At 34.9% G+C, this 22,812-nt stretch overlaps 1 protein-coding gene across 8 annotated transcripts in view; it reads right to left on the minus strand.

Moving 5' to 3' along the window:
• The window catches only part of LOC118182340 (methionine synthase reductase-like), a 128,025-nt gene that overhangs the window by 50,923 nt on the left and 54,290 nt on the right, over positions 1-22,812 (minus strand). For 7 of the 8 annotated variants that reach the window (XM_085809924.1, XM_085809923.1, XM_085809930.1 and 4 more), the window contains 2 exons: positions 22,395-22,701; positions 945-1,088 (listed from right to left, as the gene is read on the minus strand). In XM_085809924.1, coding sequence (XP_085666050.1) covers positions 945-1,088; positions 22,395-22,701 — 451 coding nt within the window. The remainder of the gene's footprint in view (positions 1-944; positions 1,089-22,394; positions 22,702-22,812) is intronic. The other variant, XM_085809928.1, reaches the window with a different exon arrangement.

Consider the following 22,812-nt stretch of genomic DNA (forward strand, 5'->3'; position numbering starts at 1 on the left):
ATTATAAATACAATATTAAATATAATTTGAGAAGTATTGTTAAGCACATATATGAAAATATATCTTCAGACCAGCATGGAAAGAGTTACATCAAAACAATCTTTATACTTTCTGATTATCTGCACCCCCTGAAAAATATTCATAAGGCAAAGTACTATATAGCCAAATGCCATTATATGGCAACAAAGGTATGGGTCTGTGTGCAGCAATTTCCATCTTCAAATTCAACAGACATTACTGTTTGTTTCTGTTGCAGTTAGTGCATTTTTTTTCTTGTAAGGAAATGTATAGGAATTTCATGATGAAAAAGAAAATGCTGTATTTCTAGTTTGCCTAACAGTAGAGTACACAAAATTTGGTATTCCATGAAGTTGTACTTCATAAATAATCAAATTTTATGGATCAAAATTTGTGAGCCAATACTGATTTCTGCAAATCTCTGACTTTTTTCTCCCACAAAAACAGATCGTTATTGGAAAATAACAGCATATCCAATATCAAATCAATTCTCTGATTTTTTTTTTTTTTTAGAGCGAAAACAGATCCCTTATGTACAGGGCCAGTTCAGTAACAACAGGGTTCACAGTGCCAAGTTGTTTGGAATGACAGAGTTCTGCAATTCTTTTATAGTGCTGTGTACGGGAAGAACAGCACACGCACACACACACACACACAAAAAAAGTGTTTTATTATGGATGTTTCTTGTGCTTTTTTGATTTTGTCAATGAGTTGATGTTTTATTTAATTCTCAATGTGCAGCCATATTTGAAAATAGCTGTTTCACATCTTAGCTTGGCCAAAAGAATTAATCAACAATGATTGGCAACATTTTGGGAGGGAGTATGGATAATAAGAAAGTGCCTAATCTCTAGAAGAGTCTTTATGTTGAATAATATAAAATAAAATAATGAAATATTAAAATATCATGTACTTTTCTTTCTTACTTTGAATTTCAAAGTCAGTTCAAGAGTTTTCTTTACATCCTCACCAACAGTCATTTTTCTTGCATGAATAAGTGTGGCTTCAGTTACAGGAGATGCCATAAAAATCAGATTGCTCTCATTGGGTACAAAAACAATTTGATTCTGCTTCAAAGAAATAAAAGTAAGGTTATTCAGGAGAAAAATGCATTCATTTTAAAGGGAGAAAAAACTATTACAGATTAATATAAAAAAATTTTTGATCTCAAAAAAATTATTGTATAGTATTTGAAGAAAAGAACTGTAATTCCATAAAAATCTTCAAAAGTGGTTCTGAATTTTTAACACCAGAATGCTTGCATTTCCATACAATACATTATGAAAAAATGGATGCTCCAAATTTGAATTTTTTGCCAAGGCAAGGAAATGTCTGCATGAAATCACTGATTGTAAGTAATACTGCTGTTACAAAAGAAATACAGATAACTACTACAAAATAAAGAAAATCATTTATACCTGCAAATTTAAGATGCGCAAAATGATTGCACTGCTACAAACCATACTACCAAAGTTTTACATACATTTCAAAGCAATTCAAAGGGGAGGGGAACAATTGCTACACATTTGAGGGCTGACTTTTTTTTTTAAATTTTCACTGCTTTACTTTATTACACTTATTTGTTGTACTTTAAAGTAAAATGTTAATTACACAGTACAGGGTTACAAATTATGAATTACCGTCTTTTTCTGAAAATAAGACATCCTCTGAAAATAAGCCCTATCGTGATTTTCGGAACTTTTTGTAAAATAAGACATCCTCCGAAAATAAGCCCTAGTTAAAATAATGCGACAAAAAGAATTCGTTAAAGAAAGTGGGTTGATTTTATGCTGCCACCACTGTTGAGGGGTCAGAATAGAGGTTTACTAGTTTGGGATTCAGCCAGTACTCACCGCACTAAAGACATGATAAACTTTCTTGCTGAGAGGAAGACTGATCAAATAATGATTCCGGCAGGAATGACTGGTTACCTCCAGACACTTGACATTGCAATAAACAAGCCATTCAAGGATCATTTGTGGATAGAAATCAATGAATATATTGGAAACAGATGGTGAGAAATCATCGAGGTAATTTTGTAAAACCAGGCTCACAAGAAGTTGTGAATTGGGTAAAAAATTCATGGGACAAAATAACTGATAGTGATGTTTCCAATGCACTACGAACAGGCTACTTAAACAAGAAGTATTCATTTAACGATAGCTACATCGCAAGACATGAGAGATTCGGACCAATGATTCAACAGGAAATAGATTTAGAAGAAAATCAGAATATAATTCAGAATTTTATTTATGACGATGCTCCAGAAGATGACATGACTGTAATTGAATAAATTTAAATTTCTGTATTCTGTGTAAAATAAATATTAAATAAAAATATATAAATATACTTTTATTTTTGCCATACCCTGAAAATAAGCCTTAGCGCGTATTTTGGACCAAAAAAGAAAGTAAGACAGTGTGTTGGAAAATATAGCTTATTTTTAAACCTTTTACTGCATCATCTCTCCTCCTTGAAATGTTTATTTAATTTAGTCCTTATTTTAATGTAATATAGTAGTTACTTCTACTTCTTTTTCTTGCTGCCACTGTTTGCATCAAGGAGGTTAGAATATAAGGAGGGAGGGTTCGCAGTTTCCTCCACTATCGGGGAATGAAACTCCACCGAACAAGCGGCGTCCATGTTTGTAACTTCAAAACATTGCATTACGGCAGTGAAAGATACGTGTTTTTAAGCTGTTCCGTGCATATATTTTCCACTAAAAATATGTAAAATTTATAATGAAATACTTCGCTATTGTTAGTTTTTTGTTTCAAAGTTATAAAGATGATATCCGTAATTTACTACGTACAGAAAATCATTAAGAAATAGTTCGAAATCTAAATGCATGCGCATAACATTAAAGCTTTTAAAAATAGAATTTGTTTAGGTTCTATTAGATAATAAATAAAACAGATTTATGTGAATTCAGTGATTTCAGTTTATGCGCGTTTCATATTTATGAATCTCAAAGAAATTGCCTTGAATTAAGCTAAATTAGAGAAATATACCTATATTTTTGGATACATATTTCCACATGTTCAGTTGTGTAAATATTTTACTTACTTTTATCGCTATACTGCACACAAATTTGTAAATTTATGCAAAAACATTTTAACAACAGAAAAGTAAGTTTATCTTGATCAAATGCACAAATTATATTCTTAACAGTTCAAAAACTTTAAATTGAATAATAATTAATACATAAAGAAAAGCATTACTTTATTTAACACCTTTAAAATTCATAAAAATAGTAACAATTGATGTCTTACTTTTCATGAAAATTATCAAACAAATTACCTAAAATGTTCAAATTATAAAGTTTAAATCCTAGCATACATCATTGTATGTTAAGGAACAAAGATACCAGCTATAAACAGAAACATTAAAATGTATTTAACATATTTTAAGTCCCTTTTCTTACATCTGAAAAGAAAACAACATGGCATTGTGTTATTTTTTACCATAGTTATCAAATTACATAAAAAAAAATCAATACTTACGCGTGGAAAGTAATCCCAGGAATCTTTTTCAAAAATCTGTTTGTGCATCCGTATACAACACAAGCTGACATGCTTCAAAAAGAAAAGAAAAAAATATTGCAATTACAGACTTCCTTGCACAAGTCACAGCGATAACAGGAACATGGCCGCCAAGCTTCACCCTTTGAGTTGAACCTTCCCTCCTCCTATTCTAACCTCCTTGGTTTGCATTGAGAATGGACTGTTTCAACCAAAGCTGAATGTAAGTAAAGCGTCGACACTTTAATGGGAGAACTCGCGCTTCGAAGCGACCGCAACGCTCGTAGCGGTAGCGATGTGGAAACACAATCAGTAAAATTGCGCATGCTCTTTTTCTTTTCAGTCATTGGTTGTTTTCTATTCCAGATATTCTACAGATTTGTTTGATTTTACCCAAATCTTGTTAGCTGCTAACGTGAATTTCTTGTGTTAGTTATAACTTATTAATTTGTTCTTTTTAATTATAAAAGGCTCTTTTCAGAACCATTTTTAAAAATTTCTTATAATGGCGTATCGATACTGCCGATTTAAGGATTGCAAGAGTAAGATTTCGTCAAAATCCGATGGAATACATTTCTACACATTTCCTCGAGACGAACAAAGGTTAGTACTCAATTATTTTTCACTTTTACTATTTGTAAGGGGATTCAAAATGTGATATATTGTTGTGTGTTTATATTTAATGTTGTAATGTGTTTATATTTAAACGTGAGAATAATTTTGTCGTGCATAGTATGGTTCATAAAATATTGTGTGTCCTTAAAAATCTATCGGTTTACACTGGAAAAACAATTATGTGATTTACAGTTAGCATTTTATCAGCAACATTTAGGGCATTTTAGTAATGTTTACTTTATTTAAAATTTATGTAGTGAAATTTTTTATAAAAAATAATAAAAAATTTTAATAAAAAATTGTATGTATTGGGTTAAAAAAAAGGTCTCATTTAATTCATAGACTGTTTTTAACAACCCTGAAACCCTGTGGTATAGTTGCAAGTAAAGTTTGTGGATATATAGAAAGAAATTTAGATCTTAACAGTAAAAAAGTCTCTTAAAAGCGTAGAGGAATCAGTGCCATACTGAATGATGACGAAAATTTATAATTGGTGTTCAACATAAAATTATGAAACTTAGTGTTAAATCTATGTACAGGCGCTGTTCCCAGTACAAGTGTCCCACTCATCAAGGTGTCCAACTTAAGAGGTTTCACTGTATTAAAAATTAAAGTACTTGCTAGAGAGAAAAGAAATGCATTTGTACTGTAATTTTAAGACGCTAACAAATTTATTGATTTCGTATGTGTATGTGTGGAACGTTGTAATGTAAACTTTTAGGTCTCATGCAAAACTAGCTTACAGTAGACTTGAAGCAACTATTCATTTTGTCTGATATGACTATAAGGTCAGATGGCTGCAAAAGTTTAAACAACATTTTTATTTTAAAAATTCAGAACATAAAAGCACTTTCTTCTTGCTCAAAATACGCCAACACTTGTTTTGAAGAACTAAACAGTATTAAAATAAACTCAAATATTCAATTTGAAAATATTGGCTCATGATTTCTACACTAACTTAGACCAACGACAACCAGAATGGCAAGCCCGGGTTTTAGAATGCAATACTATCAAAGTAACGAGCACACAACAGAGTCTGCTCTAAAAGCACATCCTCCCTCACACACACACTTTTAGCCTCAAACATATCTACTTAAATACTGTAACTTATTTGCATTCTGGTGAGGAACGAAAAAAGTGGACTTGACAGTAAAAATTCAAATAATAAAAATAAATGGTTAATTAACATAAGAACCTTAAATTATAGATATTTCAAAAGGCCTTAGCAATCAAAAGGTTTGAAATAAGCTACAACTCTATAATTTTGAAAAGTTAGTAATGTTTATGAATAATTTTTAATTATTGTATGTTTGAATATAATCCATGTATTATACTTTTCTTTTCAGATGCCAAGCATGGGTTAAGGCTTCCCAAAATGATAAGCTCATTGGCATTCCCGCTTCTGAGTTGTATAAAAAAGCATATCTCTGCATGTTTCATTTTCAAGACTGGTGTTTTACAAATGTTACTACGAAACATCGTCTGGTTCACAATGCTGTGCCATGTTGTCCGAAATCGTACGTAACAAAGAATGCAGTTTCAAATCAGCATGTGCCTAATTTAAGTGACACTCCTTTCTCAAGTGCTATGGATAATCATTTAATATCCCCATTTCCTGTTCAAGGACCAAGTAACCGACAAACACCAGTAGCCTGCAGCACACCAAAGTCGCATTATTCAGCGAGAAAATATACGCCCAGAAAATCAGTATTGGCAAATACTGTTAAAAAGTATCGGGACATGGCAAGACGACTAAAATTAAAAGTGGCATCTTCAGAGAGAAAATCTATAGCTTATTCTTTTGAAAAAAAAATTAGTCAAAGGGTTAGCAAAAAATGTTCATTCATTCAGCGGCAGGTAATATTGAACACTCAAAAAACAAAAGGCAGGCGTTTTACGCAATCTGACAAAATTGATGCCTATCGCATCTACAGTAAAAGTAGAGCAGCATATCGTGTTTTAAAAGAATTTCTTCAGCTACCAGATGAACGAACTCTTCAGCATTTTGTGTCATCGAAGCTCTCATACACAGGGATTAGTGCAGATGTTATATTTGCATTGAAACAAGTTCTGCAAAATAAGGAGAAACATGAAAAAATGTTTGCCTTAATCTTTGACGAAATATCATTGAAACCTTCTCTAGTGTATGACCGACAAAAAGATCATGTAATTGGATTTGAGGACTTTGGTGGTTTACGAAGCGATTCATTTGCCAATCATGCACTGGTACTAATGCTGAGAAGTTTGACTAGCAAGAAAAAGGTACCACTTGGTTTTTACTTCTCAAGCCATGCCATGAATGCAGAACGACTTCGAGATATAGTAATGGAGGCATTGTCAAAATTGTCTTCTGCTAATGCTACAGTTAAGGCTCTGGTTTGTGACCAAAGTGGAAGTAATTGTAGATTGTTTGGTCTCCTAGGAACAGAATCTACAAAGCCATTCTTCTATTTTAATGGGCAGAAGGTTTTTTGTTTGTTCGATCCACCACACCTTTTAAAAAATTTACGACGTAGCCTTATGAAATATGACCTCCAAACTAATAAAGGACTTGTGTCATTCAAGCACATTCGAGATTTTTACACAGTGGATCAAACACTTCTTGTTCGCTGTGCACCAAAAATTACCGATGCACACATATATGTGGCTGGCATGAATTCCATGAAAGTTGCGCTTGCTGCGCAAGTTTTTAGCCACACAGTAGCAGCAGGAATGAATATGTGTGTCCTATCTGGACTAATAGAAGCAAGTGCTGCTCCAACGGTAGAATTTATACAAGAGATAGACAATTTGTTCGATTCTATGAATGGAATTCGAAAAAATCCCTTAAGGGGAAAACAATTACATTGTGCTGTAACAGAAGGTTCTGAACATGTTAAACTTTGGATAAACATGCTGTCATTCATTGACTCATGGGTTTTTCTGAAACCACTTGCACAAAATCAAGAAGGTCCTAGAAGGCATGTCGCAGGATGCGGTAGTAGAAAAGGTTGGACCCAGACAATAACAGCCATGTTGCAGCTTTCGGAAGAGATGCTGAAAGAACGCGAATTCTTTATGACAAAGAGATGCAACCAAGATTGCCTTGAAAACTTTTTTAGTCGTATCCGAGGAAGTGGTGGAAACCGTACAAATCCATCGGCTTACGAGTTTTCATCAGTATTCAAGATTGCATCACTAAATTCATTCCGATGTAAAAGTAAATTCTCCAACTGTGAACCAGATGGGGATCAATTTATGTTTTTTATTTTGGCTCCTGTACCTCCATCTACAAGTATAGAAAGTAAAGGAGATGCAGAGGAGGAGGATGAACAAAATAGTAGAAATAAGGATTTTGATGATAGTTTAGTCATTCACTGTGATTCTTCCTGCTGTGATGCAAGTTTTCAAAAGCTTGACAATTTATCACTAAATGTAGTTGCTTTCTTAAGTGGATATTTATCCAGAAGAGTATTACGTTGCCTAAAGCTAAATGAGTGCGATACATGTAAAGTGGCTCTTATAGATAGGGCAAAGCCTATGCTACAGCATACTCTGTTCTTACATTTTAAAGAATATAAGGATCAAGATGTAACAGAAGGAGGACTAACACATCCGTCAGAAAAGATGACATTATGCATTGCTGAACTTCTGCATATATCCAACACTTTTTTATCTAGCCACTTGTCATCACCTGACATCCTGCGGAATTTGAAAAATCTCTTGTCGCAGTCGTCAATGTTTGAATTTCTAAACTGTGAGCTTCATGCTGAAAATGTTAAAGAAAAGGTTTTGTCTTTTGCCTCTGCTCACTTTCTGAAAATTCATCTTCGTGAAAAAAATAGAAAGATAGCAAAATCTAAAGTCGATTTAAAAAAAGTACAAAAGGGACAACTTAAATAGAACTGATAAGGGTTCTAGTGTAGAATTGAGTGTACGTTCGATTACGAACAATTTTGTGAAATTTTGGTGATGAAACCTCATTTCTGGTTACCATGATAGTTTTAGCTCCCGGTTTTTTCTGAATGAAAATAAGATTAATGTGTACATGGACTCGGGTAGAATAGCCTGTCTACAAATAAGTGTTTCACCCATTAATAGAACTTTTCTCGGAAATTCGAAGTTCATGCTTGCTTTTTAATGTACGTAGGTCTCATTTCATAGACAAAGAATGGCTAACGAGAGCATAATTACAATATTTGCTCTCAGTATCGTAACTAAAAAGTGGCAAAATTTTCGATTCTCAATTAACTCTTTCCTGGATTAAAGATTTCTCTGAGAAATTGAGAACCAGTAACAGCAAAGGTATTGAATGCTCTGCCAAAATATATTTTTTAGAAGATTTGAGTTTGATAATAAATGTATTCTAAAACGTGTTTCAAAGTGTGAAACTTGATGGCTGACTGTAAATATAAAATTTTGTATGTTAAAATATTTCTAATTAGGCATATAAGGTTAAGTTTTTGTTAAATAGAGTAAGTCAGGCAAGGGTTATCTGCCTAAATGGAGAGATGCCATCGTGAAGGAATTTCAACGCAAAACTGACCTTTGAGTGTGTATTAAAAATAATGCATGTAATTTTCATTCAAATTATATTCATACATATTTCCCCTTATGTAAAAATGTTGGCTATATGCTAAATTATTATAGATTACTTTACTCAAAAAAGATTGTAAATGCACAGAAATTAAAGATTTGCACATGCCGAAAGTGTGAAATATGTATGGGTATTTATGCTTGTATTTGCAAAAAGTATGTATCTGCCTTTAACAAGATACGTAAATATTTATTAAATTATTTATAAATGTATTTGAAATAAAAAAAAACTCCCGTGAAAATTACTTTGAAGAAATCTAATTATTAAATGTATCTAAATTTATAATAATTATAAATATTATCTAAATATATAATAACCTTAACATTAAATTGTAAACATAAATTGTAATTCTGCTGACAAATACATTATAAAACTATTTAAGCATGAATTGTTTGTACTGGAAAGCAATCTGTTAAAAGGTACTGCAAAGCAAATTCTATGAGATGCGTACTTAAGGAAGTAATAAAGAAGAGTTTTAGGATATGTATTGTTGAAATTAAGGATAAAAAAGTCTGATAAATATAATTAAAATAATTATTGACCTACATTTTGTAATAACGCAAGTACAAGTTTTAAATAATATTTTAAAAAATCCTTTTTTATTCCCTTTTTAACGTAGTATTTCACTATTAAAATAAAAGGAGAGCTAATTTGAAATGGACCAAATAGAGCATTAATTACAAATTGACTTGGATTTTTTTTCATTTAAAAGATGCATCAGAAGCTAAAAAAAATCATGTCATATTTGAGAAAGTATTTTAGGCAGAAGTTCTATAAGTAGAGAAGAAATAATGCGTAATTTTAATGTTAATAACACAATAAAATTTGTTTAAAAATGTATTCTTTCCGTACACTTAGGACTCTGAAATATTGTAGAAATAGAAAATATATAAATGTATAATTACGACGCACTTACAAAATATTTACATTCGATCGTGGCCAAACCCATTGATCTTAAATCCCCCAGTGTTTTGGTCAACGCGAAGGGATCGCAGTGCTTCAAAACCGATTAGGGACCCTCCATCTTACTTTCTACCTCCATGCGTCTCTGTAGGGAAGAGGAGGAGGGGAGAGAGATTTAGTTTACATCGCCACCACTGCAATGAATTGGCGCTGCAATTTGGTGTCAGGTTATAGTATTGGAGTGCCGACGCTTTACTTACATACAGCTTTGGTTTCAACCTAATTGAGATGCAAAAACGAAACATGATGTTACGTCCTCTGAAAAGCCGATTCGTGCCGATAGCTGATTGGTTGCCGTGAGATGACGTCATTCCTACTTCTGCTATAAGTATCTCGCGTCGCTCTGGCTCAACGCTTCTAGTTCCTGCTTTCCCGGCAAGTGAGTGAGCGGTTTCCAGCCCCTTCAAAAAGATGCATGCAGTCCGGTGAATAAAAATGCCTTGATTCCGGTTTGCGAGATGATGGTTCCAGAATAAAGTTCTTCGGTTCCAGAGGCTACCATATGAGTGACTGCCGTGGGCGGCATCCATGTTTCTTCAATGAAGGCGGAATTAAAAATACGTGAACGGCGATTCCTTGTGCAAACGGAGTTAGGCCGGTTTTAAGTGTTTTCAAGAACTTCATTTAAATTTTCAGGTGTTTTTCTTGACCATTGATCATGAACTTATTAAATGTGTAGCCAGCTTTATTTTTAGGCCGCATAATTACTGTTTAGAACATTTTTGTTTGTATAGAATGCCAGTGTTTTGGAGACCAGGTAAAAATATTTGATGAATGATGGTTATATAATATTTTTCCTAAGACTCTAATATTATTGACATTTATTTTCTGTGTTTTTATTCTTTATTATATAGTTAATAAATTGGTTAAGTTCAAAATCTTTTATTGTCTTCAATGTCTGCACAACATATCTCAGGGAGCTTTTATTGCTACTACTGCTAAATGTTTAATTTCTTTAAATTTTAAACTTTGCTTTGGCATCATTCTGGTTATGGGCCACCAGCTCCTGAGTTATTTTTAGTGCAGACTTTTGAAGTTTAAAGTTAATTTAGGACTTAAGAGAATGGAGGGCGGTTTTTGTTAAAATTCAAATATGGCTACTGTTAGTGTCATGCATAATATTGCTAAACTTGATGCATGTAATTACTTTACATGGTCCAAAGATATGAAGTTTGTCTTGAATGAAAAAAATGCATGGCTTTTGGTCAAAGGTATTGAAAAATGTCCTGATTTGGATGATGTTAAGGGTATTGCAAAAGAAATCATTGCCGACTATCAAAATAGAAGTCGATCGGCATTATCGTTAATTTATATGAATGTAAGCCCTGAATATAGAAACTTGATATGTGAAATTGATGACCCGGTAGTGGCATGGAATACGCTTGCCAAATATTTCCAGCCAGATTATAGGTCAAGACATATGTCCCTGTTTTCAGAGTTCTTAAAATGTAAAATTAAGCCAAATGAAAGTATTAGTTTCTTTTCTTCTAGATTAAAACGCGTAACTGAACAGTTAGCTGATATTAATCAGGCTGTAAGAGACATATATATATGTTTCCAGTTTCTTAGGTTCCTTCCAGATAAATTTGATCAAGTAGTTCAGAATATTTTGAGGTGGCCAGATGAAAAGTTCATTTTTAAAAATGTTGAACTTGAAATTCTAGCAGAGGAAACACGTCTTAATTTAAGAGAGATAGATAGGGAAAACTCCAATAAGACTATAGAAGTTCAAAGTACTCACTGTGAACCCAAATTTAAGCAGATTAAAGGGCTCAAGTGTTATAAATGTGGCCATCCAGGTCATATTCAAAAATACTGTAGAATGAGAGGTAACTTTTCCAGATCACCCTCGCCTGCTTCTTCTGTTTCCTCAGCTGTATCTAGTAGTAATAAAACATCTTCTAAGTGTAAGAATAAACCCAAGTTGAGTAAAAGTAAAAATTCCCATGCACAGTCCCATTTTATAGCTCAAGCCAATGTTAACAATTTGGAAGAAAATGATGATAGTTGGATTTTTGATACGGCTGCATCTCATCATTTTTGTAAAAATCGTGAATTGTTTGATACTTTTTCTCCTGTGAAAAATGAGAATATGCTAGTAGCTATTGACGGGGTAACTTTTCCAATTCATGGGAAGGGTACTGTTAAAATGAAATTTGGGTATACAGTTATTTTGCTTAAAGATGTGTTATATTCACCTGAACTGAGACGAAATTTAGTATCTAAACCTAGGGTGGATATCAATGGAGCAAGATTTTTGGTAAAAATGGGCAAATTAAAGTTACTGATGATGAGAATTCAACTTTGTACAAAGCTAAGTTGATAGGTAGTAATTATCACCTGTTCCCGAAAATAATCAAAAAGGGGGGCAAATCTGTGAAATTTGAGGCATCCACAGTTCAGCATAATAATAGTGAATTATGGCATGGTCGGTTTGGTCATATAAATTATGATACTATTGTCAGGACTAGTAAGAGACATTCAGTTCGAGGTCTTCCTGTGTTAAAGCACTCACCTAATTTGTTTTGTGAACATTGCCAAATCAATAAGCAAAGACGAATCTCCTATAGACCCTTAGAAGGTATTCAAGTAAAGAGACCGCTTGAAAGGGTTTTCTCTGATGTATGGGGACCTATTAACATTCCAGGTAGGAATGGTGAACGTTATTTCGTTTCCTTTATTGACGAATATTCTCGTTACGTGGTAGTGTACCCCATTGTGGAGAAAAGTCAGGTGTTTGAAGTACTTGAAAGGCATATAGCACGTGTGGAAAGATCTTTGAACCTTAGATTGAAGTACTTTAGGACTGACAATGGGCGAGAATATGATAATGATCAAGTCAGGTCATATTGTAATAAAAATGGTGTAAAGCACGAATTTACAGATGTCTATACTCCAGAACAGAATGGAGTTTGTGAGAGATTTAATCAGACAGCTCTCAATAATATACGTGCAATCTTACACGATAGTGGAATGAGTTCCGAATTTTGGTCAGATGCAGTAATGTATTTTGCATATTCATTTAATTGAATCTGTCATAAGGGCCAAGATAGAACCCCATTCGAATTATACACTAAGCGGAAACCATCAGTATGTCATCTTAAGGCATTTGGAAGGATTGCCTATGTGGGAATTCCAAAGGCTAAAGGAAATTCTAAACTTGATCCAAAGGCAACAAAGGGCCGATTGATTGGGTACAGTGTACGAACAAAAGGGTACAAGATTTGGTTGGAAAATGAGCAAAAGGTAGTAGAAACCCTAAATGCTACTTTTAAAGAGTCGATTGGAATGCAGAAAAGTGGCAGTGAAGCTGCACTGGGCACCCTTCCTGATTTGGAATCTGAAGAAAGGGTAGAGTTCCAATCTACTGACACTCCAGTTGGCTATTTTCCTGAAATAGAGGAAAGAACCGATACCAATATACCTTCTTCTACAATTGGCGCTGACACTCAATCTACATTGAGACAAGTAACTTGGCTTCGTAAACCTGTTCCAAGCCAGACGGCACTCGTACGGATGTGTATTATTTTGAGAGGGGGTCTAATCAAAGACTACGATCACCAAATGATGTAGAAAGGTATTGCACTGAACATAATATTCAGCATGATCCTACCTTGTTTGATTTCAAGGGAAGCAATACTTATAGTGGTGAAATCGACCCAACTGGTACTCCTTCAACGTTGTATACACGAGATAGCTGACTAGATGTTTCAATTCCAAACACTTATAACCAGGCAATGAAATCTGCAGAAAAGCTTAAATGGATAGAGGCAATGGAAGAGGAAATGGCCAACATGCGAAAGCATAAGGTATGGCATCTTGTTCCACTTCCTAAAGACAAGACTCCACTATGTTGCAGGTGGATTTTCAACATTAAACGTGACGAATTTGGAAACATTGTTCGTTTTAAAGCTCGTTTAGTGGCTCACGGTTATCGGCAAATTAAATACGATACCTATGATGAAACCTACTCTCCTGTAGTCAACTTTTCAGTAATAAGGCTCTTTTTCTCCCTTTTAGTTGCACACCTTGGATGGGCAAATATACAATGTGATGCGAAAAGTGCCTATCTCTACGCTCCTTTATCAGAGGAAATTTTCATGTCCCAACCTCAGGGTTTTGTGGAGCGAGATAAAGAAACTTTTGTGTGTCGCTTAGATAGAGCCTTGTATGGTTTGCATCAGAGTGGGCGATTATGGTACTACGAGTTGGATAGAACACTATGTAACCTAGGGTTTATCAAGTTTGAGTGGTGTAATTGTGTCTATCGTTTTAAAGATTTTGTCATTCTATTGGTTTATGTTGATGATATAGTTGTGTTTGGGAAAAGTGAAGTTCAGGCCAAAAGGATATTAAAAGTCCTGAGTTCACATTTTGATTTGAAAATTTTAGGTAAAACAAGAAAGCTTTTGGGTGTGGAGTTTGAATATGAGAAAAATAGTGTTTTAATTCATCAGCAATTATATATAGAAGACATAGTTGATCGATTTAAGTCTTTTAAAATACAAATTACTTCCCTTCCAATAGTTAAAGGTGTGAAATATTCAAAGTCTCAAAGTCCCAGTACACAAGAAGAAACGACTGAAATGATGAATTATCCTTTTAGAAATGTTTTGGGATGTCTCTCGTTTCTTTGCAATCGTACTCGTCCAGATATAGCTTATGCTGTTAATATATTTTCTCAGTTCCAAAGCAATCCTGGTAAGTTTCACTGGGAAGGATTACTTAAACTTTTAGGGTACGTTTCCAATACCAGACAGCACAAACTCAAGCTGGTATGCAAGGAACTGAAGCTCAATATATATTCAGATTCGGATTTTGCTTCAAGTAGGGATGATATGGTGTCTATTGGTGGACAAATAGCTTTGTTGGGAGAATCACCTGTATCTTAGCGTACATTTAAGGAAAGGGGAGTGAGTTTATCTACTATGGAGGCTGAATTTATCTCCATGACTGAATCAGCAAAAGAATTAGTTTGGTTTAAAAACATTTTGGATGAATGCATTCAGTTTAAGATTGCAAGTAACTATGTTTCGAGGCCAATACTGTTTGCTGATAATATGGCTGCTATATGTTTTACAAAATCACCCATTGAAAACTCGAGGACAAAACATATAGATGTGAAACTATTTTTCATTCGTGATCTATTGAACAGGGAAATTTTTGATTTAAAATATGTCCCAAGTAAAGATAATCTGGCTGATCCCATGACAAAACCACTGACTAAGCATAACCTGATAAGATTTTGTGGAACAATTTTCTTATGAAATTTGTTTTTGTGTGTATTTAAATTAAGAGTTTTGTTAATTTGAAAATATGTTATAAGTCATATTATGATGGATATTAGGTAAATGTAAAATTGTATAGTGTAGAATGTTGTATGAGTGACCAGGGCCCTGGGTAAAAGTATTGAGCGTGTGATCATATATGTCTTTGTATTGTTCTGTAACATGTTGGACTTTCTTGCTACTGTAAAATTTTTGAATAATGGGATGATTTTCCCAAAGAAAAATTTTTCTTAAAAATTTCTGAATGAAATTGTGATATTTATTTATTCTTGTTTTGAATTTTGTAAAGATACTGGCATTCGGATTTTATTTCAGGTCGGAGATGATGATGTGGGGGGCATTTGTTGGAAAATATAGCTTATTTTTAAACCTTTTACTGCATCATCTCTCCTCCTTGAAATGTTTATTTAATTTAGTCCTTATTTTAATGTAATATAGTAGTTACTTCTACTTCTTTTTCTTGCTGCCACTGTTTGCATTGAGAACGGATTGTTTCAACCTAATTGAGATGCAAAAACGAAACATGATGTTACGTCATCTGAAAAGCCGATTTGTGCCGATAGCTGATTGGTTGCCGTGAGATGACGTCATTCCTACTTCTGCTATAAGTATCTCGCGTCGCTCTGGCTCAACCCTTCTAGTTCCTGCTTTCCCGGCACGTGAGTGAGCGGTTTCCAGCCCCTTCAAAAGGATGCATTCAGTCCGATGAATAAAATGCCTTGATTCCGGTTTGCGAGATGATGGTTCCAGATTAAAGTTCTTCGGTTTCAGAGGCTACCATGTGAGTGACTGCCGTGGGCGGCATCCATGTTCTTCAATAAAGGCGGCAATTAAAAATACGTGAGCGGCGACTCCTTGTGCAAACGGGGTTAGACCTGTTTTAAGTGCTTTCAAGAACTTCATTTAAATTTTCAGGTGTTTTTCTTGACCATTGATTATGGACTTATTAAATGTGTAGCCAGCTTTATTTTTAGGCCGCATAATTACTGTTTAGGACATTTTTGTTTGTATAGAATGCCAGTGTTTTTGGAGACCAGGTAAAAATATTTGATGAATGATGGTTATATTATATTTTTACTAAGACTCTAATATTGTTGACATTTATTTTCTGTGCTTTTATTCTTTATTATATTGTTAATAAATTGGTTAAGTTCAAAATCTTTTATTGTCTTCAATGTCTGCACAACATATCTCAGGGAGCTTTTATTGCTACTACTGCTAAATGTTTAATTTCTTTAAATTTTAAACTTTGCTTTGGCATCACAGTGTCTTATTTTCGGAAAAAGGTGGTATTACAAAAATTTCTAATTCTATAAATATAACTAAAAACAATTTAAAGAAAAATCAATAAATTAATAATTTTAAATTATAGGCACTTCGTGCATATCAGGGGTACACCAGGAGAATAGTGATTGCCCTGAGAAGAGCAGGTTGATGTTTAGAGTGCAACAACTGTAGCAAAGCTGGTTGGAAGAAGGGAAAGAGGCATATTCCCGGGGTGGTGGTGCTGCCAGAGTGACTTCAGCATGCATGGTGACCATGCAGGCCATTTCCATAGAAATATTGAGACAGTTGCAGGACACTCGTGATGCTCCCATAATGATCAAGACCATTATTTGCTGATTGGCAACCAGTGGCATACACACATGACATCCATTAAGTTCTCCATTGAAATAACATCACAAGTACCTCTATTTGTGGTGTCAGTATAGAGTCATGTGGACTTCAGAGTGGAATAATGTGGAGTTTTCCAATGAAACATGCTTTTGTATAAGCAATGGCAGTCTCTTTGTACAAGTCTGATGGCGACGTCATGACAAGTCCAGTCCAGCCGTGAACACAGAATGGTACACTGCATGACTACACACTGTCATGTTTGGGGGCACCATCACCTGTGATAACAAAGAACTCCTAGTTGGTATCGATGGCAGGATGACGAGCCAATGATACGTGGATGACATGCTTCATCCGGTAACAGTACCTTTCCTTCAGGAGTGCTGAATGCCATTTACTAGCATAATTACATCAAATCACACACAGCCATCATTAGCAAACATGCCCTGTAAAGTGCTTCCCTGGCACGTGTCTGCTTGGATCTCTCACCCATCGTAAACGTCTGCGGCATGATTGAATGTCACCTGTGTGCATTTCCACTGCCGTGTTCAGATGATAAACTGTGGCAAACGGTTATCAGGGAATGGACATTTATTCTTCAAGAGACAATCCACACACATTTTGCATCTCTAGACATGCTGCTGCCTGCATTGCACCAAACATACCTATAACAAACACCCCCTTACTGTTCATTGTGGGGTCTCTTCTTTTGCTGATTTTCATCACTTAATGCGCAAGTGTTCATGATCTCGCATTTTCACTGTCCAAAGTGTATATTAAAACAGAAGTGGTTTCAAATAAATTTTAAAACTAAGAGATGACGAGTTACTGGATTCTGCGAATACTGCCTAAATCAAACTCTTGCAATAATTTTAGAAAGCTGTTCTAACATTTATTGCACTGGTTAACAACTACATTTTCTTGATATATTAGTTATCCAATTTCTACTACATTAAGACTAATAAATCAACAATAAGACAAGAAAGAATACATTAAAAATAACCAGTTTTAAATTATGGCCTTTCATGAGAGCTGTGTGAAAAAAATAATACAGGAAGTACTTAAAAATTTAGAATAATTCAAACATTTTATAACAAATCCTACCCAACTTCACAGATTTGCCATCTGAAGCATTTATACATAATGAAACTTAACCCCTTCGAGCCGGGTAGCGAAAACGAGCGCATATCACGGAGGCCGGCAGTGTCTTCCGCGAGCGTCTCTCCAGGGCCGGGGGCTTTTTTGCTACTAAGCCTAAATCGATGAAATTTCCGAAGTATCAACGCATTGTTTAATAATGCTCTATAGAGTATTTAAATGGCTTATGCTTTATAGATATTTTTATATATATACTTTAATTACCTTATTTCTTGTTTAAATGCATATTTTACACATTTTATTTTAATTACTCACCATTTTATGACTTTTAACATTATACATCTGAAAACTAAATATATTACTTAAAATTCTCTTTTCGTATGAAAAATTTTAAAACAGGGATCTACACGCAGTCCTACGTTACATTCCTTGAACTCGTAATAACTCATTTGCCGTTTTGGAGGATTTTTCCGGGAATGTGAACAAACGAAGCACCGTCGTCTCATTTTCTTATCAGTCTCTTCTGAACAAAGTTTTGGAAAATGTCTTTCAGTTAATCTTTCAGAATCAATATCTGAAATATTTTGCATCATTTCTGCTATTTCATGCTCTGTTAAACATTTTCGACGCTTCGACATTGAAACGGTAAAAACAGAAAGAATTCACGTCTAACAAGATCTAATTATTTTCTAAAAACTGAACTGTAAACCGAAATACTCAACACTTTAGCGCATATAAAACTTCTACTTACAATAAACAACTACCACGTGCGAATAAAGTGCAATTTAAAGAGACGTCATAAATCACGCCATTCGGAAACATTTAGTTCCCCGTTTGTTTATATAATAAAAAACACGTGTGTGTGAGTCATGCTTCTCTCATTTCGAGTAGAATGTCTAATGTACATGTATCTGAAACCATATGGGCATACATACAGTGCCATCTTGTGGCAGAAATTATAGTTTGAAAAACGTTCCAAGGTACTGGCACAAATACGTGACATTCGGTAGAAAATGCAACATTGCTCTGGCACGCCTGCGTGTCGGCCGGTAGATAAGTGTGTTCGTTGCCGGCATGTATACGTGACAGTCGGCGTGAAGGGGTTAATATATACATGGCCAGTTTAAGAAATCTTTCAAATGACTACAGAGTTTATCAGGTAATACTAAAATCTATTTTAATTTTTTTATTATTATATTTTATTGTTTATCATAAAGGATGTCTACAAGGATGCATATGTACTGGCCTTGCTTTAACTTGTACCTGTTCGCATAAAGAAGACAAAGTTACATCTATATCCAGAATGACAGATAAAAATTTTTGAGATTTCATGACAGACTGCCTAAAATAATTTAATTTCTTAAGATTAATTTGTAAAGATTATTAAACTCGTTTGTAATTTTAACCTCAGTTGCTTTGAAATTTACCTATAAATAAGTTAATTAAAAATTACTGTACATGGAATGCACAGGAGATAAGAATACAGACAAACATGATAACCACGACTGAAAGTCAACAGAATTCCGAGGGCATAATCAAATAACAGTAGTACTGATCACTCTGAGACCAAGGTTATTTAGAACCACACATGGTCTTCTTAGATTAGAATTGCTGTAGAAAGAGTTTCTAAATAAATGCAATAAATTGTAAAGTATGATTGAACACACCGAAACAAATGCTTTCCATTATATAATGTATAGTCACAAGCACAGTAGATACGCCATCATAAGATGCAATCAGGCACATGTACAAAGCAAAGGTTTTTCACATACAAATTTGTTAGTCACTGTGAATGAATCAATATATGATTGAAGAGAAAATTGATATGCATTTTGTAAGGTGTCTGGCTGACACTGCTGATACCAGCAGGTACTTGCAAAGACTTTACCAAGAGCTCTTACCCAAAATGCACATTCCTAATTATAGGATATTTATGAATTTGCACCACCAACTCTCAGACAAGAGGAATTTCCATGTTTCCATGTTTTCCCAACACACGCGGCAGAAATAATCAAATGCTGATCATGTGAGAAGAGATTATGCATCAGTAAGACAGCAGCCTAACATTAGCAGTGTCATTGTTACACTATTTTACCACATGTCATGCTTTGGTGAGTTTTATGGCCTGAATGTTAATGCCATCGTAAGGCAATCCTACCAATGGCACCACGGATAAGAGTTGCAGCCTAAAGATCATCTCGCATGCTCGTGCCTGCAGCACGGTGAAGTAGATCCAAAATTTGTAGTATACGCTCTGTTCAAGGATGAATCTTTTACTCATGAATAATGTGCATGTACTCCTAAATGTGCATGTTACAGCCAACTATAGTCAACGTACACCACATCCAATGACACTACATGTGAATGTATGATCGTGTTTTTTTTAAAGATTACCTCACTGGACCATACCTGTTACCACAACATCTGAAATGTGCGAGTTACCTCATATTTCTCAAAAAAAAAATGTTGCTGCAAATGTTTCAGCATGCATCGCCAGCCATCTACTGGAAAATATGGCTCCAGCATGACAATAGCCAGCACAACAATGTGTCCTTATTCACAAGCCATTTTTCCAGGCAAGTGGATTTGCTAAGGAGGACCCATGACCAAGCTCCCATTGTCATCTGATATTTCACTTCTCAATTTTTTGTGCAGGAACATCTGAAGTTTCTCATATATGAAACTCCTGTGGAGTCTAATGAGGATCTTCTAGCCAGGCTTTCAGTAACTGCCACATAAATCTGATATGCCTGGTATTTTTCAGACTATGTGGGAATCCTTATGCCAATGATGGAAGGCCAGCACAGAGTGTGATGGTCACCATTTGGAAGAATTCTGAAAGCCTATTTCATATCAGTAATTACTGATGTTTGTACCTTTTGTTCATTGCATAACTGTAATTCATGTAATTGTGATAGTATTATTTTGTCGGCACTTATTAAAATACACTCATGTCCATAAATTAAGGATAATGCAAAATCAGGCAAAGGAAGAGTTAGAAGCAAAACAAATTTGACTTATTTGTAAAGCTTATTTATTAAGCAAAAGGTAAAGAGCAAATAAAGATGCTATATGTTTGATATTATTAAAAAAATTAGCGATTTTTTCCCTCTGGAGCAACTATTTACAAAACTATTTACAAAAAAAAAACAAAAAAACAGTATTACATGGTTGGAATGATTGTTAATACACTGTATGTGTCCCAGACAATGCAATACAGTCCGTACAATGCCTAGGCATGCTGAGTATCAAATTATCGCTCTGATCTTGTGAGATATTACACCACTCAAAAAGCAATGCTTTCCGAAATTACAGTAGACATGTAGGAGGAGGTTGATGGGCTGCAACTCGTCGGCCAAGCATGTCCCACACGTGCTCTACTGGATTCAAGTCCGGTGAGAATGCTGGCCAGTCCATACGGGTGATATCCTCCGATTGAAGGAATTCGCTTACGATGTTTGCACGGTGAGGACGGGCGATGTCATCCATAAACACTAATTGTGCGCCCATGGCGCCCCGAAACAAACATACATGTTGTTCCAGAATGACGTCCCAATAGATTTGGCTTGTCATGGTTCCAATCTGAACATGCAGGTCAGTTCTGGAACCGAGAATAATTCCACCCCAAACGAGCACTCCCGCACCACTGTAACGGTGTCGTTCAATGATGTTTTCTTGGTGGTAACGGGTACCTGGAGCTCTCCATATGAAAGTCCAGCGAGAATCAGACTGCAAGCTAAACCTGGACTCGTCGGAAAACATCACACAAGCCCACTGTTGCGGTGTCCACAATGCATGCTCTCTACTCCAGGCTAACCGCAGGCGAAAGTGAGTTGCAGTACGTGGAACGCATCTGACAGGTCTACGAGCATATAGACCAATCTGCCCTAAGCGTATGTACACGGTCTGCCTTGAAATTGTCGTACCAGTGGCTGAAGAGAGCTGACGAGACAGGTCTGAGGCTGTGCTCCGCCTGTTTCTTTTGGCAGTAACTGCCAAATAGTTTTTTATTTGGTCCTCATTTGGCGTTGTAACTCTGGGGCGACCTGTGCTGTAACGTCTACTCACATTACGATCATCTTGGAATTGTTGCCAAAGCCTGGAGATGACACTCTGGGCAATTCCAAGTTCGTCTGATACTTCCAGTTGGGTACGCCCACATTCCAGACGGTCGATAACTCTATCACGTAAAAAATCATCCAAATGCGTCCTTTGTGTCATAAGTATTCAGTTATTGCACTGAAATGCTTATAAAGCGTCTACGAACAATTTTACTTCTTTGCCTGTATTCCTTATATATCACTCTCTTACATTCTCGTCATTGTGACGTACCATCGGTGTCATCTGGTTACTTCCTGAAATTTGTATATGATTCTTGAAGATGTGTGTAGTGATTTTACAGGTGATATATTTATTTTAGAGTTCGATTTCCACATGACTCCGAATTATCCTTAATTTATGGACATGAGTGTATATTTTTCTTCATTAAACCTTTGTTTTGATCTTTCATACCTCATTTTGAGTAAAATTCTCTGAATTTGCAACCACACATTCCTATTGTGAAAAGTGTTCTTTTTGGTGTGTGCTTTATCACTCATTAATATTTGTTGCATTAGTTTAGAAACAGCTTGCATATATAAAGATGAAAAGTAAAAATATTTCATTACATTTTGTTTGAGCGGAAAAGTAAAATTAACTTACTTTATGAGTTTCTTCAAAACTTATAGCCAAAGCTGGAGATGGAAGCCTAGGAGTACGGCATTTTTCCACATCAAAATCTTTAAGAATCAGCAATAAGGCATCAGTCAATAATGTATGTTCTGAAGACTGTTCCTCATCACAAGACATTTTTAAATTGTTTAAAATAGAAGCAAAAGTTGCACTAATGTTTGATGTAAATTTATTTAAACTTGCATGCAATGAATCACTGGATACAAATGGCACACCAAGTTGTTTACATAATGCAGGCCATAGATTCTGAATCCAAGGATCTACTCCAGTCTCAATTCTAAACAGAGAGAAAAACTATTTAATAGAAAAGACTTTTACATAAAAGTACTATGCTTAATCTCTTTCATGGATGTTTTACAATGAGTGAATACACAAAACCCAACATTTT

Source organism: Stegodyphus dumicola, chromosome X2 (assembly GCF_044657685.1).
Source record: "Stegodyphus dumicola isolate Sdum_Otavi_A_Nest chromosome X2, ASM4465768v1".
NCBI lineage: Eukaryota > Metazoa > Arthropoda > Arachnida > Araneae > Eresidae > Stegodyphus > Stegodyphus dumicola.